The sequence below is a fragment of the Scophthalmus maximus genome, chromosome 12, assembly GCF_022379125.1.
Source record: "Scophthalmus maximus strain ysfricsl-2021 chromosome 12, ASM2237912v1, whole genome shotgun sequence".
Lineage (NCBI taxonomy): Eukaryota > Metazoa > Chordata > Actinopteri > Pleuronectiformes > Scophthalmidae > Scophthalmus > Scophthalmus maximus.
In genome coordinates, this window is record NC_061526.1 from 13461708 (window position 1) to 13477500 (window position 15793).

General features: G+C 42.0%; 1 protein-coding gene across 4 annotated transcripts in view; it reads right to left on the bottom strand.

Moving 5' to 3' along the window:
- dennd5b (DENN/MADD domain containing 5B) overlaps positions 1-15793 on the bottom strand; it is a 48115-nt gene that overhangs the window by 28665 nt on the left and 3657 nt on the right. For all 4 annotated transcript variants that reach the window (XM_035646059.2, XM_035646072.2, XM_035646067.2 and 1 more), the window contains exons 2-4: positions 6102-6161; positions 4414-4523; positions 1017-1689 (exon numbers count right to left, since the gene is read on the bottom strand). In XM_035646059.2, the coding sequence (XP_035501952.2) occupies positions 1017-1689; positions 4414-4523; positions 6102-6161 (843 nt within the window). The remainder of the gene's footprint in view (positions 1-1016; positions 1690-4413; positions 4524-6101; positions 6162-15793) is intronic.

Sequence of the window (15793 nt, forward strand, 5' to 3'; positions counted from 1 at the left end):
TGCTTTGGTTGTGGACATACAGACACTATACTTACTAAACTATATTTGTTAGCAGGATAAGTTCATTGTTGGTTTGGTTCTACACATGGGATTAGCGGATAAGAAAAACATAGAATGATAGAACAGAAGATTACCACATTTATCTTTTTTTAAAATTAGATATATTGTAAATGTGTTCTTAAATTAGACAATTTCATTTCTCAATTAAAGCTTGGAATAACGCTACGGCGATGATTGAAGCCATATTTCATTTTCTATTTCATTTCACTCTTCATACTTGAATGGGGAAGACGGAGAGGGGTTTAGGAGTGAGAGGTTTATAAAGTACATCCTGTATTTGATGAGACTATTGATGTGCCACTGGGACTTAAATCAAGTATGTGGCTGTTCAAATGAACGGAACTAAATTGAACTGAGGTCAAGTTGAGGTGAACAACAAGAGGATTTAGAATCCTGATGGATTCTTTTAAATCACGTTTCCACAAGGCAGTGTGTGTGTGTGTGTGTGTGTGTGTGTGTGGGTGTGTGGGTGGGTGTCTCTTGTTCCCTAAAACAGATTAAGGCCAGTGGCTGTATGTTGGTTTTCATATTTAGTTCAGTGGCGGTTTCATCAAATATTATTATGTTGGCCAGAGTCAAAATCCTACACAATCACCAGGAAAGGAAAATATTAGAATAGAACACATCCGAGTTATACTGATTCACCCAAACAGCTGCTCTCATTTCCTTTCATCCCATCTTGTTCAGTCTCTATGTTCACATATAGAACATCTGACTTCAATTCAAATCATCCACGAACAAATCAGTGTCTGTCGCCTCTTCTTTGAGTTTGAAGAGGTGCACCACAGAGGGGTGTGTAGAATTGTATTAGTGTGCAAACTAATTATATTTGTTGTGTGGACAAAACAAAACATAATCCTGGAGTTTGGGAAACATCGATTAATCAAGAAAATAATCAACAGATTATGAATATAATCGCTAGTTGCAGCCCTAAAACTAGGTGTAGGTGGACTTACCCTGGGAACACAGGAGGATCTGCATCTCCAGCAGGGTGCAGGTGAAAACCTGGACCAGGTTCTCCACTCCCAGCAGTCTGAAGGCCTCCGACAAGGGGAAGTCAGCCAGCGGCAGCTCCCCCGAGCCAGGCCTCTGGCACACGATGGGCTCGTATACACCGTGGAACTTGAGTGTGCGACCCGGGGCGGGCAGTGGCACCTCATACAGGATGTTGTGAATGTAGCTCTCCAGTGGCAGTGGGGGGGCAGCGGCTGCTGTAACAGCCCTGTGCAGCTGTGACAGGAAGTGGCGGCAGGCGTACATGAATGGCATGGGGGTGATCAGACATAAAGCTTTGGACACGTAGAGGGAGTCCCGCGATGAGTCGTAGCCTCCCGCAGCACGAGATGAAGAGGTGGGGGAGTCGGCATCGTCTACACTGCTGGCCAGAGAGTCCATGCTGGAGGAAGAGGAGGGGGAGGAGGAAGAGGGTTTGGTGGCGTGCTCTGCAGTGTGCCTCTGGTAGAGGGTCTGCATGGTCGAGCAGATGTGCGGACTGGTAACCTCCTCGTAGAAGGTGTGGACGAAGCCATAAGTTCGAGAACCGTCCTCCTTGGTGATGATGAAGGAGTGAAACTGAGGATCCCGTCGGTCTGCCTGCGTCCGGAATGACAGTCCTTTAGGCAAACACAGCTGCAGGGACAGGGAGCAGCCGTCAGTCACCTCTTCAGAGCATAAACACAAGGTTTTTATATCATCTTTAACATTATTCTGATGGCGTGTCTTTGTATGTGGATCCCTGGTGATTACTGGTGCGATGTCTTCAGTGTCTATGGGATAGTGGGGCGAGTAGCAGTGTGTACTCCAGCCTGTCTTTTCATAGGCCAATACCACTGTTAGACACCACAGCTGGAAATGTTCATACTTGCACATACTTGAACTCCAAAAATTGAATTTTTAAGATGTATATTGGAAACGATAAATTCATACTCAAACGAACATTTTAACCAGTTTCATTTTTTTATGGTTTAGGAAAAAATTAATTCAACCTGACAAACTAATAATTAATTAATTTTATATATATATATATATATATATATATATATATATATATATATTTTTATGTAAGTGTCTTGCACTTATAAGTAACGCTGGTTTGTTTCCCCTTCTTCTGTGGAGATGTATGGACGAGAAACATAACTGCATCAAAGGTTTTGTAATTTAAAGGTGACATATTATGCAAAAATCGTAAAGTTGGGTATCTATGGAGCCTGCCAGCCCACAAACTGTAAAAAAAAAAAAAAGATTTATTAGACAGAGGGTGAAAAGAGGAGCTGCAGGAATGTGCAGTATGAGAACACTGATGCCTTTTCTGAACATTAGAGCATGTAAACCTTTTCAAGTGGTTCACTTAAATTAAAAGTATGAACCTGAATATGAGCATAATATGTCACCTTTAAAACTAAAATGTATTAGCATGGACATAGGGTTAGGGTTATTTTTGACCTGTGACCTCGGCACCTGAGCCGGTTTCAAATGATTCTGAAGCTATTCGGATGCGAATTCAGCACCTGAATTTGGCTGTAAAATGGTGGATTGCAACTGTTCCAAACAAGTTAAAGACATTTTGTTAGGGTGGTAATTTTCCTCTGAGACATGCCCCACTTACGAGGACAGAGAACTGCTTCCACATCCACACACACCCTCTAATACAAAGTGTTACTTTTACCTTGTGAAGAGATAATGAAGTGTTTAAAAAAATCTTGTGTGATGACAGTAAATTGAAAATAACAAGCTGAGGTTGGGGACCATCTTCTCAGGGTTTGTAAAATGACTTTTCTATCTTCAAATCACACTTAAAAACTTTATTTATTTTGTATAATTGATTTGCGCTCTCTCTGTCTCTCTGTACTAGGCCCTTGGGGGACACATTTCAGACTACAGAACAGATAATCGGGGACCTAGGGCTGGGAAATAAAAGAATATTTATCGCAGTATAATTTTCATAAATAGCAATATAACAAATGTTGAATATACAGATATACAGATATATTAATTTAGAACTTCCCGACCGTTTTTTTATCATCAAAACCACGGCTGATTACTGCAGCATTTTAGAAAAATCTGTCTTTATCTTGATAAAATAATTATGTGATATGTATCGATATTGACTAATATGAACATTTTTATTTGATAAAATGTTTGCCATATTGCCCAGCATTATGTGGACAAAAGTGTGATGGTGTGTGTGTGTGTTTGTACAGTATGAGAAGCAGTTTTACACCACAGGACAGAGTCCTCTCAACCAGAGACATCTCCAAACGGCTGTGTGAGGTCCAGACCTGGTTCTAAGTTTCAGGTTACAATCAGGTTTAGGTCCAGGTAAAGGTTGGGGTCAGGGATTTAACTGTGAAGGTTAAGGTTAGGGTTCAGGACAAGGGAAAGCATTATGTACTTTAATGTCCACAGAGTAGGAGAGGCTGATGTGATGAGTAGGTGGTGAAGGTATGACGGAGGACGAAGGGAGGGAAATTATACATAATGTCTCCAGAGGGCAAGTGAGGGTCAGGTTTCAGTGGTAGCACTGCTGCATGATGGGTAAGGTGAGACTAACAGGTGAATTATTCAGCAGCACTGACACCAGGACAGGTGGAAATACAGGCGGCGACTTTTGATCGTGTGTTTGGCACCACAATGAAAATGTCATTATTCTCAAGAGTTGTGTTGTGAAATGAAAGGACAATCAGTAAAAATAAAAAGAAGTAATCTAAAGTACAAGCTGAGGTCTCCCTCTTTCTTTTCAATATTTGCTGTTGTTAGCTTAATCATTTTGCAGTTTATTATTCTCTGAATGTCATCTCACTCTCCAGGGTGTGACACTGTGATGGACGAAGGCCATTCTTTCATTTGAATCCCCTTGGAAGGTTTTCCCCATGTCTCTCAAATATTTTTTTTTCCTATTTGACACATTGTAAACGTTCAAGCATTTTTGGAACAACATGTGACAAAGGCCGTCAGCTGGGAGCCGACCACGGATGTTCAGGGTGAAATGTTGACCCATAAGCCACCAGGGGGGAAGAGCGCTGTACGCAGCTCTATACTGAGGAGACGGCACAAAACATTAAAGCCGTCTTCTATGTTGTGTCAAAAATGTTGGAATCATTATGAAACTGGCGGTTACCACAGTCTAGGTAATTAATGGGAAACACTGCAGAAATTTTTTTTTTAATTTTTCCAAGTTTTAACTGTTTTCTTGTTGTTAACTAATGATTGTTACTTCTATTTGACTTCTACCACTTGTACTATTGTACTTATACTTTGTTGTTAGGAATAAAGGTTGTTATGGTATTTTCTTTTACATTTTTCTATCTACCCCCTTAAATCATATAATCCTTATTCACTACGACGGCCACCTACCATGTTGACAGCATCCTGGTCAAAGGGGTTGCACTCCACATTGTCAGGGTAGCGCGCCAGAACTTTGGACTTGAACGTCCTCTTTAGGGGATTTTGCTCAACGTTTTCACCTGGAGAGACGAGAAGACAAAGAAACAGGTGATAAATCTGTTCAGGGTAGAGTAAGTGATTCAAATTCAATAAACTTCAAATTCAGTAAATATTTCTGCACAGTCCTCGAACATGTTTTTACACCATGGCTCTGAAAATGCTCAAGGGAACATCCGCAGGCTGAAAACCTGCTGACTCAAAGGCCCAAACCTTCTCCCTAAAGAAGACCAAGTCTCCGGGGTCAAATCTGCAGCTCTGTAATGATTCTGTGAGCGATTTAATCTCACCACCGATCCCCACACATGTCCATACTTTCCAGGGAGCAGATCTGCAGCTTTCCTAAAGTGTGCAGATGAACCAGTCAGGGTTTGGTTGAGCAGGACCCAAATGCAGGTTAGGGGGGAAAAAAGAGTCTTTAATAACGGCAACAAAAAACTGACTTCTAGCCTTTTTTGGAGAACCTCAGAAAATCCCAAAAAGACACAAAACACCAGGGAACGAAGTGCAGAACTGACACATTACATCCAGTGAGAACAAAGGGAGGCACAAAGACTATACAGGTGCAGACAATCACAGGGAAACACAAGAAACAGAAAGTAACAGAAAAACAGACACAGGAAATGCATCACAAAACAAAACAGGAAATACCAAACTTAAAGCTCCAGTGTGTAATTTTTGTAATTTTCTGGCGGCATCTGGTGGTAAAGTTGCAAACGGCAACCAGCTGGGCAACCGACAGGGGACACTGCATGGTGGCGCACTGCTGATTCCATTTCCGGTTTCCGGCAGCGCTGAAAATTCAACGCGAATGTGACGTATTCTGGACCGTTTTGTGCAGTTGTACAAGAGTGCCGGGGCCTGTGCATCTGTTTATCTACATTTGAGTTCGCAAAAAAAAACCATCAAGGACATTCCTGCCTCCCGTGTCCTGACCAGACGCCACATCCCACCTGACTACTTATCCACGAGCTTTGTAACAATGTATTTTCCCAGTTTGTGAATGACCTCAAGACCCTCTGAGCCACAAAGTAGGATCATAGGATGTGGTAAAGGTTGTACATCATCATGACACGTAAATCCATACTGGGGCAAGGCTGAAGTGGAAGGAGTATCGGTAAAAGCAAGCGTGCTTGCAGACTAGAGCCCGACCGATACGGCTTTTTGGGGGCTGATGCTGATATCCATATTGGGGAGTACAAGATTTCTGATACCGATACATCGGCTGATATATATGTCAATGATTCCTATGATGATGTTATCAAACCTTTATGACAAAGATATGTAATCGAGGCTTGATATATATTAGTTTAACCATAAATTATATTTATAATAGCTGTAAGTAACAAAAAACACAAATACAACCAAATATATAGAAGTTCAATTGAAAAAAACTACGTAATTTATTTTATGTAAAATGTAAACAGAAATGCACATATTTTAGAGCCCGACCAATATATTGGTCGAGCTCTAAACATATCCGCCGATACCGATATGTTTGTGAAAGGCTAATATCGACTGATATTATCGGCAAACCGATATATCGGTCAGGCTCTAATGCAGACAGTGTGAGTGTGGCACCGTAGTGAAGGAGAGTTTACCTGCTGCTGCAGTATCTGGATCCCTGCCTTGGCGGTCCGCTTCGAGCCATTGGTACAAAGCTACGGACGAGCCACATGCAGAAACACACAGAGCAGAGAAACAAAAAAAAAATGCCATGTAAAAAAAAATGCACACAGACAAGCACACATTAATAAATGCATGAGAATGAGTAGAGCATAAACGGGACACATTCACGATCAATATCACAGCAGATCATGGTATTTAGGACATATCACGCATTCTGAAACATCACCGTTTACTCTTCAGTTTATTGGACTGGAGGACAACTATCCTGATTGGAAACGTCACAAAATGCAGATATATGCAGCACATATGGACAGTTTGTGTGTGACGTCATGAGACTTTAGGTAAGTAAAAGCCTTTTCATATGCAAAACTAAATGAGAAAGTCAGTGTCTGCCTTAATGATAGAGTTACATGAATGCGAATGTGTGGTTTAGTGTTAGTGAGTCTTAGCAGGGGCATGTGAACAGCAACAAACCAGTTTCCAGTTGCAGCAAACCACTGATGCCATATTTAGATTGCAGTCAAACCCCAGATGGTTTCCAAACCAGATCTTTAATGTGATGCAACAAACTATAAGAATGGAAAAGTGGGCATCTGTGTTTGCTTGTGTATCTTATCCACAGTTGTGATAAACTCACTCTGTGCAGAGCAACTCTGTTCAAACACAGTTTTAAATTCTAGCAGACCATTTACAGTAGCCTGGGACTCAGATGAATTTTAGTAGGTGATTTAATTTGCTCTGCCAGACTCGGTCTGGGGGTGTGGTAGAATTGTCCTTCCTATCTACTATTCCTATGTACTATTCCTTGACCTCAGTGGAAAACGTCATGAGGTCAAGGAAAGGTGTAAAGGAGGGCTCATGACTTAGGAAGAGCCGACAGCAATGCTCAGAGAATCCGACTCGACTTTCACTATACTACGTCATCATGCAGCGGCGGATGTTACTGACGTGCGTCTGCTGTGGTGAAACTACAAATTTCTGAAGATGGACTACAAAGAAAACAGCGGCTCCATCAGTATGTTGCAGTGTGTATTACCACCGTGTGCCATTAGATGTAAATTATTCGTATGCAATGGTAACTTACATGATGATCTGTTTCTCTTCTGGGACATATTCATACTCTTCTACTTCTACTTCTATTTCGGATTTAATCGTTTATATTCGTTGATGGCGCGTGTTTTGTTGCCAAAACACCAACTTCAGCATATCTCAGCAAAATGAAATGCTATCAACGCAAAACTTTAGAATCTTGTTTGGCATGACACTTAGGTTCGCCAGCAAATTTGGCGAAGATTGGCCTCTAAGGGGCGCTACAAATACGAAAAGTTTATATCTCATTGAGGGCTCTTTTTTTCTGAGGCCACGCCTACAATGGTATACTGATTAGTCAAAATGGGCGTGGCCTTTTGCACCCAGAAAAATTGTTTTTTGGGATTCATATCTTTCACTAACTTCAACGACTTCAAATGTCCAGAGTAATTTACAATGCGCAATACACCTCACATACCAAGAATTAACACATGTGGACCACTAGGTGGCGCTATAATACTTTCCAGTCAGCCCTTGTAAATACTGAAAAAACAAAGTTCATGGTTTTCTCCTCATCCACCACAGACCTAAACTACCTACCAATTAAAACATTAAGTGGCATTAATATTTAATTAGTTGAATATTACAAATACTTAGGAATCTGGCTTGATAGCAAACTTTTATTCAAACCCCACATTCATAATCTGGTTCAGAATTTAAAAATCAAAATTGGTTTTCTATATAGTATTGAAGGTTGTCTCTCCACATCAAGTCGCAAAACAATTGTACAATCAACATTCCTGTCTTTTCTGGATTATGGAGATATTCTTAACTGTCACGCTTCACAAACAACTCTGAATCAGTTAAATCCCGTTTACACAGCGCCCTTAGGTTTAGACCTAGTTACAAATTCTGCACCCAACATTGTTCTCTCTATCACAGTGTTGGTTGGACATCACTAGAATCAAGAAGAAATATTCACATCATGTTATATGTGTTGTAAATAAAGCTTTACAGTTACAACTGCCAGATTATCTTACATCACTCATTTCTGTTAAAACCAGTAACTACAGAACAAGATCCGCCAACTATTTCACTTTGGACATTCCCCGCATTTGCACTAATCTTGGAAAAATTGGTTTATTATGCAGCCTTAAAATGGAATGAATAACAAACCCACTTCACTTGGAGAATTCAAACAGTTATAATTAGAACGCCTTTATTTGACCAAACCATAATAACAAGAGGGCCTTCGCCAGCCTCCTGCTGGTCGGCGCTTGGGCCCTAATAATACTAATAATAATGATGATGAATTACCGTATACCGTGATAACTGTGATTTTCTTCATATCGCCAAGACCTAATGAAAAAGGCCACGTGTGTTTGTGTTTGTGTGTGTGTGTGTGTGTGTGTTTCCTTTGGCCAGTCACAGACAGGACCCTACTGTGATGATGTCATCACTCTGTCATGCTGTCAATCCCGTCTTTGTTATTCAGGAGAGAGGAGAGAAGAGAAGAGTTGTGGAGCCCGATCATGACTCACTGTCACCTGATGTATGAGCACATTAGCAACAAAAACAAACATGTCATGTCACAATAAACTTGTAAGAGACACCAGGTAAATAAAACTATAAACTGTTATTATATTAAGTGGCTATATGCAAATCTGTCAGAGCTATCCCATATAGAGATATGTGATATATCACATGCAGCACACACTGTCATTCGAAATTTCCTGAAAGCCCAACATGTAATGCAGTGCTATAATCACATTAGATTCCCTAGAGTCTCCTCTCATATTTTTATTTTTCTCCTGTCCTGTCACGTTTTTACACTTCACTCTGCTGGGATAAACAATTCCAAGCCCCTGGTTCAGAAATAGCTGCTGAGTCTCTAATCCGCCTTGACATACCACCAATGGCCTATTACATAACCTGATGTTGTTATCAGCGGAGGAAGGAGGCCTTTGTCTGGTCCAGAGTGAATGTGACCTTAGCTAAATCACACACACACACACACACACACACACACACACACACACAGAGAGAGAGAGAGTGAACTAACTAGTGATTTCAGCTCTTTGATAAACACGATGGTCATTCATTAATTTCATTACAGTCATTTTAATTTGATCCAATGTTTTAGGTTTCAAATAACTACAAAAATATTTAGATCATAACCATCTGTCCATCATGCACCAGCTTTCATTTTGACATGAATGGAGTTTCCTGTACCTACTGTAATTTTCTGCTCCTGAAAGTAGCTTTCTTCTCCTTTAATCTGTTTTAAAACATTCTGGTTATATATTTGCTTGCTTATTGTGGGAACTGTTGTGTTTCTCTGTAATATTGTGAGGTCGCGACCGCACTATGTAAAGAGCCTGAGACGATGTATGTTGTGATTTGGCGCTATACAAATGAAATTGAACTGAATTATATGTATATACAAATCCACTTATGTTCTTATATTGTGATGAAAAGCGGCAAATTTTGTTGTGCCGCCATGAAATATCAGACTACAATAACTCCACTCCGCATGGTCATATCTTTACCAAATTTCTCAGGATTGATAACAGTCCCACCCTCAACACATCTGCATGTCAATATTGAGCCATGGTCATAGCGCCACCTACTGACAACAGTAAGTATGACTTATGTGACAAACATCATCCGATTGACCTGGTGCAGTGAATGCGTCATGTACGTGGACACGGGATGTGAAATCCACAACACATCCCGACTTGCGACACGTGCTACGCGAGGGCCTGCTCTACACTGCTTGCAGTTTGAAAAACTGCATACGACGACGTTCTCTTGTTATTATTATACTCTTGCGCACTTTTCACTACCTGAACGTGCATGAAAAGTCCCCAGTATGTGACAAATGTCAAGTTAGGCTCTAGCATGGGCGTGGCAAGATGCCTCGACAGCGCCACGTACAAATTTGCTAAATTTGAGCCCCTCGTTCAGGTTTCACCTACATGGATGAAATCTGGCACGCACATTTATCATGTCCAAACACACCTAAATGTCTGTTGGAGCCATATCATAATCTCAACAGGAAGTCAGACATTATTATTTGAAAGTGATATTTTGGCAAGCAGGTAACTTCCTTTGCCTTGCAGGTTCACCAGATCAACCTCAAATTTGGTCTGCTAAGTTGTGAGAAGTGGATGATGTTATATACTTTTATGTCCTCTGCCTTGCAGGTTGACAAGATCCACCTGCAACACTCTTGTTACAGAAAACTGAGCGTGCGATCATTGAAACCAACAGTTATTCATTTTTTATTATATATTATGATATTCAGCGCTCTCACGAAGAAATTAACGCATACGTATATGATGAATCTTCATTATTCTCAATATTGAGGAGCGATCTGTGTCTGTGGTTCGCGGCCTGCCCGCTGCAGGGGGCGACACACAGACAGACTGGCTGCTCCTTGTAGCAATGTGGTGATGGTGCAGAGACTGAACCGGTCGAAAGTATGGTTGTACTTGCCAAAATCGATTGAGACAACGCTCGTTGCCACAAGTGTAACAAATGTTTTGCAAGTAAAGGTGGTAACATGAGCGATCTGTCAAAACATTTTGTGAAAGTGAAAGTTCGATCTACTTCTGCTGGTCCCAGTCAGAGACCGGATCTGTTATTTTTTAAATAGATTTTATTGTTATTTGTCTTTTTCTGACAAAAGATGCTCACTTGTTTTGGTTTTGTTTGTTTTCTGCTAATAAATGTAATAACATCGTGATTCAGATCAGGGATTGTGGTTCAAAAGATGGTAATACGATCTTTTGGCCAGATCCCCTACCCCTAATGGACGATATGACAGTATGCATTGGGGCGTGGATACTGTGTGATGGACTGCCAGCACCGTCCAGTGGACAAGCTCTCAGTCAGTTCCACCCCCGCTCCTCCAAATATAGTTACTTCTGTTTTTTTTAAAAACAAGATCGCGGTGGCCAAAATGCTAAACTCAAGGCTTCCAAAGGGCAGTTCTTGTGTTGGTACTTGTGTAAATCAAATAAATAAAATTTGGCAAGAGTTTAAGTAAGAATATGACATGGACTAGTTTACACTCACACTATGCTTACAGTAGCCAGTCTTATCACAAACACAGAGGTCAGGGGATGAGTTGGAACTCTATCAGTGGGAGATCAAAGTCCAATTAATCAGTCAGCAAACACACACACACACACACACACACACACACACACACACACACACACACACACACACACACACACACACACACACACACACACACACACACACACACACACACACACACACACACACACACACACACACACACACACACACATCTCATAGAAAAGTCTGTTTCTTCTGCCGGTTGTGTTTCTGGTTCATGATGTTCTGTGGTGACAGAGTTGGTCTGTCTGCCTGTGAGTTAAACATTAGCTCTTTTCAGATAGGAACTCCAGAACATGTATGCAAAATTGCGTCCAGACAAATTTCCAGAACATTCTGCGGCGTCTGGGTTGAGCATGCAGGAGGCAGGACACTGTGGCAGGAGCTACAGTTGCGGACATTAGATATCTCATATACAGCCACTCCTTAAAATTTCAGGAAAAACTCCGGACTTCAGTGTATGTCTGAAAAATGTCCTCAACCCCAAAAAACACCAGATAGGCTGTTTTTCAAGCAGCTTATTACGACGTATGTGGTCATTTTAAAGACCGCATTTGCGATAATATCGAGATATGATAAAACACGATTTTCTAATCGCAAGGGACGCGATTACACGGGTCAGATTCCCAAAATCGTTCAGCCCTAGTTCACAGGTATTGCACTATTTTAGGAAACGGTCAATTTGGTCCTTCTTGCCACGCAGTGTTTCCCCTACCATTGAATTGGGGTGCGCCCCGCCCCTCCAACGAGAGCCCCCGGCCCCCCTGAAAAGTCAAATTAATTTTCACAAAAGAAACTTGTTTTTGTTCGGTTTTTTTGTTTGGTATTTTACATATAGTGCCAAGCAGAAGTCATTTAAAGTCCATGTCCTTAAACTTTGTGATACCTAACCCTAAAACCCTGAAGATTTTTACACTGTTGCTTCCTGGAAGAGTAATGTGCAGCTTTCTCTCCCCTTCTCTATCTCACACTCTGTTGGTCGCCCGTCAGAACATTCAGCACAACATCGGTAAGATGCCACATTTGCTGAAGTCGTTGCCAAGACGAGCAGGCAGCCCCCGGCTAGTGGCAGCCACACACATCTTAAATCCATCAGTTAACTGGCACTGTACACTAATAGAATATAACAACGAGCAGTTCTAGTGCTGACTGCTGACATTTCGTCATTTAGCTGACTAATCGTGCTCATACCTGTTAAAATAAAGAAATAATTCAAAACGTGAAACTCAGCTTCGCCTAACAAAAGCAGTGAAGTTGAGTTGCCATGGTCATTTCCAAAAAACCAACTGACTCGTGGGACCTTCCAAGAAACCAAAAGAACAACCCCCATCTCCATCTGGCTCCTTTGTCTCTTTGCTCTCGCATGGCGACAGAACATAGGGGGTTCAGGGTCAGAGGTCAGCCTGAGAGACAGCTGCCCACACCTCCCAACATCAGCTGCTCACTCTGCTGTTAGAGACAGGGACGTGACCAGTCAGCCACAGCTTGCAGCCTCCTCTGAGGTCAGCGGGGCTCGCACGATCCATCATCTCTTCTCCTCCCTGTTCAACAAACTAAGGCCCATCACCGACACTTAACAGCTTCTCAGTCTAAAGCCACACTACTAACATTCCCTTCCCCTCGTCTTTCTTTTCATTTTTGTCGTTCCTCCTTCGTGGTATTTTCTGTAAGTAAGCAACCAACTGTAAAGTAGACAATCTGCTTCCTGTGTACACGGGCAAGCGCATGCCCATTGTACATGAATGGTCACATGATATGAATTTTCTTTTTTTTTTAATGGTTTATTATAGAAGTATTGATGTAGCAAGGGGCGTCGGTTAGCTCACTTAGTAGCACCGGTGGCCATTGTGTGGAGGCTCGAGTTCTCCTGCAGCGGCCGTGGTTCGACTCCAACCCCGGCCCCTTTGCTGCGCTTCTTCCCCCCCCTCCAAAACCACATACTATCTGAACACTGCATCTGGTCTGGTGTTGATCTCTCCAGTGTTACATTACATTACATTCATTCAGCAGATGCTTTTGTCCAAAGCGACTTACAATAAGGGCATTCAACCATATGACCAAAAAAGGGTCACAGTTGTAAGTTCTTGGCCTGGTCTAACTGCATGTTCAGCCTTGTTGTACTTACTTTTCCTGACTGCTTTTTGCAGCCGACGCCTCTTTTCACCGCGGGTCATGTCTACGGCTGATGATATATACCCCAATATAATTTAAATGTCACGTACAGCGAAATGAGGAGGGAGTTAAAGCCTTGTGCACTTGCCTAACAGCATCATAATCTTCCCCCTAAAATTATCCAGTAGCTTGATGGAAAAAGGACAATGTCCGACAATTTTGTAACTTTCAAGACAGTAAAGCACCGGAGCGTGGATGCAGCATGATTGACAGCCGGTCCGTCAGGTGTAGGTGGTCGCACAGTGGACAAACTTTCAGTCTGACACACCTCCAATGCTACATCCAGTAGCAAAAAACCAACATCATGGCGCTGGTCAAAATGTGAAACTTCAGGATTCAAAACGGCAGCTCACGAACAAACGACTGACATCGCAGCGGTCTGCCACAGGATCACAAAAAGTGCCTTTGTGGAGACACTGTGTTTATCCCAATGTCAGGGATTCCATAGGTTGAGCACACAGAGGTACACACAACAGATCAAACAATAAATCAGTCAGTTTTTTAAATATTGTTTTGTTAAGATATGTTCTCTCCAAACAAAGTAGTCCCAAAAAAACATAACCCGCTGCACGTCAGGCGTTAACGCATTGTGTCACTTCCGGTTGCTGGTGCATCTTGTGTTTATCCACTGCTCATTTGTCTCTGTTAACACTGCTGTTTCCTATAACTACTGGGATAATTATCCACTATAATTATCCCGATAATGGTAAATGTAAGGAGTGTACCTGATATGTCAGTGATGACTTGGAAACTCAGATTCTATTCCGCTGAATATAAAAAAGCCATCATCAATGGAGCTCCGATACTACGAGTCACCCTGGCAACCCGAGGCAAAAACAAGGTCCTCCTACGTCACGCTGTTAGAGTTGGAGGTACGACTTTGTGCTTATGGAGAAAATAAGATCATTCTGAGAAAGTGGAGCATCACAGCTACAGCTGATGAGGAGAGACAGTTGGCGTGGGAGACAATTACTGCCTGTGGCTGCACATGGCTGCAGCTGAAAATAAATCATAAGAATATAGTGCAGATAGGTAAGGCATATGGTTTTAATCAGATTCCACGTGTTAAACAAAGAAAACATCAGTGGCTATTTTAACTTGTTGTACAGAAAACTCCCGGGCAATGCAAATACTTTGCTCTGGTCGGAGCATGTCCGCGATATTATAATGCTTGAAATAAGGTCGGAGAACATTGTTCAGATATGTGATGGATTGTGAGAGAAACGGTGAAGTTCTACTAAGTAGTCTTCGGGGAATGAAAGCATCGGGTTCTGAGCATCCTCTCTGACGTTAGGCTACTGAATTAATTCTGCTTCCTTATAGATGGGGTTGGCGAGGAAAGGACAGGTCATTTTTTGACAGCTAGATCAGGTTCAGGCAAAGGGAGGAGTTAAACCTGCCAGCGAGCAGGTTAGGTTCACAGCGGCAGTTACCATGGTAACTGACCTACAGTTTAAGTTCACTCGCTTTCTGGAACGGAAAACCCAGAGTTTCCCTCTTTTCAGGGTTAAAAGACTCAGAGTTTTAGCAAAACCTGCTTTCTGGAATAGGCCCCTGGACGTGTCAGTGAACCCAACTCCTGTAGTGTGAGCTGTGATGTGAGTGACCGCAAAACCCAGGGGGGGGAACCGTAGCACAACAACACTCATCCTTCACACATATTCTCTGCCTTTTCATTTTCTGTGTTTCCGAACAAATCATCGTGCAGACCATCTGCAGGGCTTGTTCCTGTTGTGATTTGCGTTTTTACTGATAGACGAGTATGAGTACAGAGAATGAGTGTAACCTCGGGCCACATAACACGTCAAGTTGTTTCTCTCAGTCAACACAACACAGAGAGTGTCTGCTCAAACGGAGTATTCTGCGATATATTGAACACCACAGTGTCTTTCTGACGTCCATCGTTGAAAGTGACAAACAATTCCGTGTCACTTGCACTCGCATGTGTTTTTCCCTGACAAAATGTACTTTGGAGACATTTCTCCCGGTGAAGGATCGTGCAGTGTGTGAACCCCCGTCACAAATGAGTCACGTAGTGTAATCAGCGACTGAAAGCCTCGTGATGACCAGAAAGCACGTCGTGTAGTATGAACGGTACAGAGATCTTACGATCTTACGCCAGATGAAACTAATCAGACAGACGAACTTCAGAATTTTCGAAAAGACATAAAGGCCTGGATGACTTTGCTACTTCTGAATTCAGACCAAACGGAGGTCATTGTACTAAACACCTCAGAGAAACATTATCTGAGCATATCGTTACCTTGGATGGCATGACGACACTATTATTATTGTTATTATTATCATCATCATT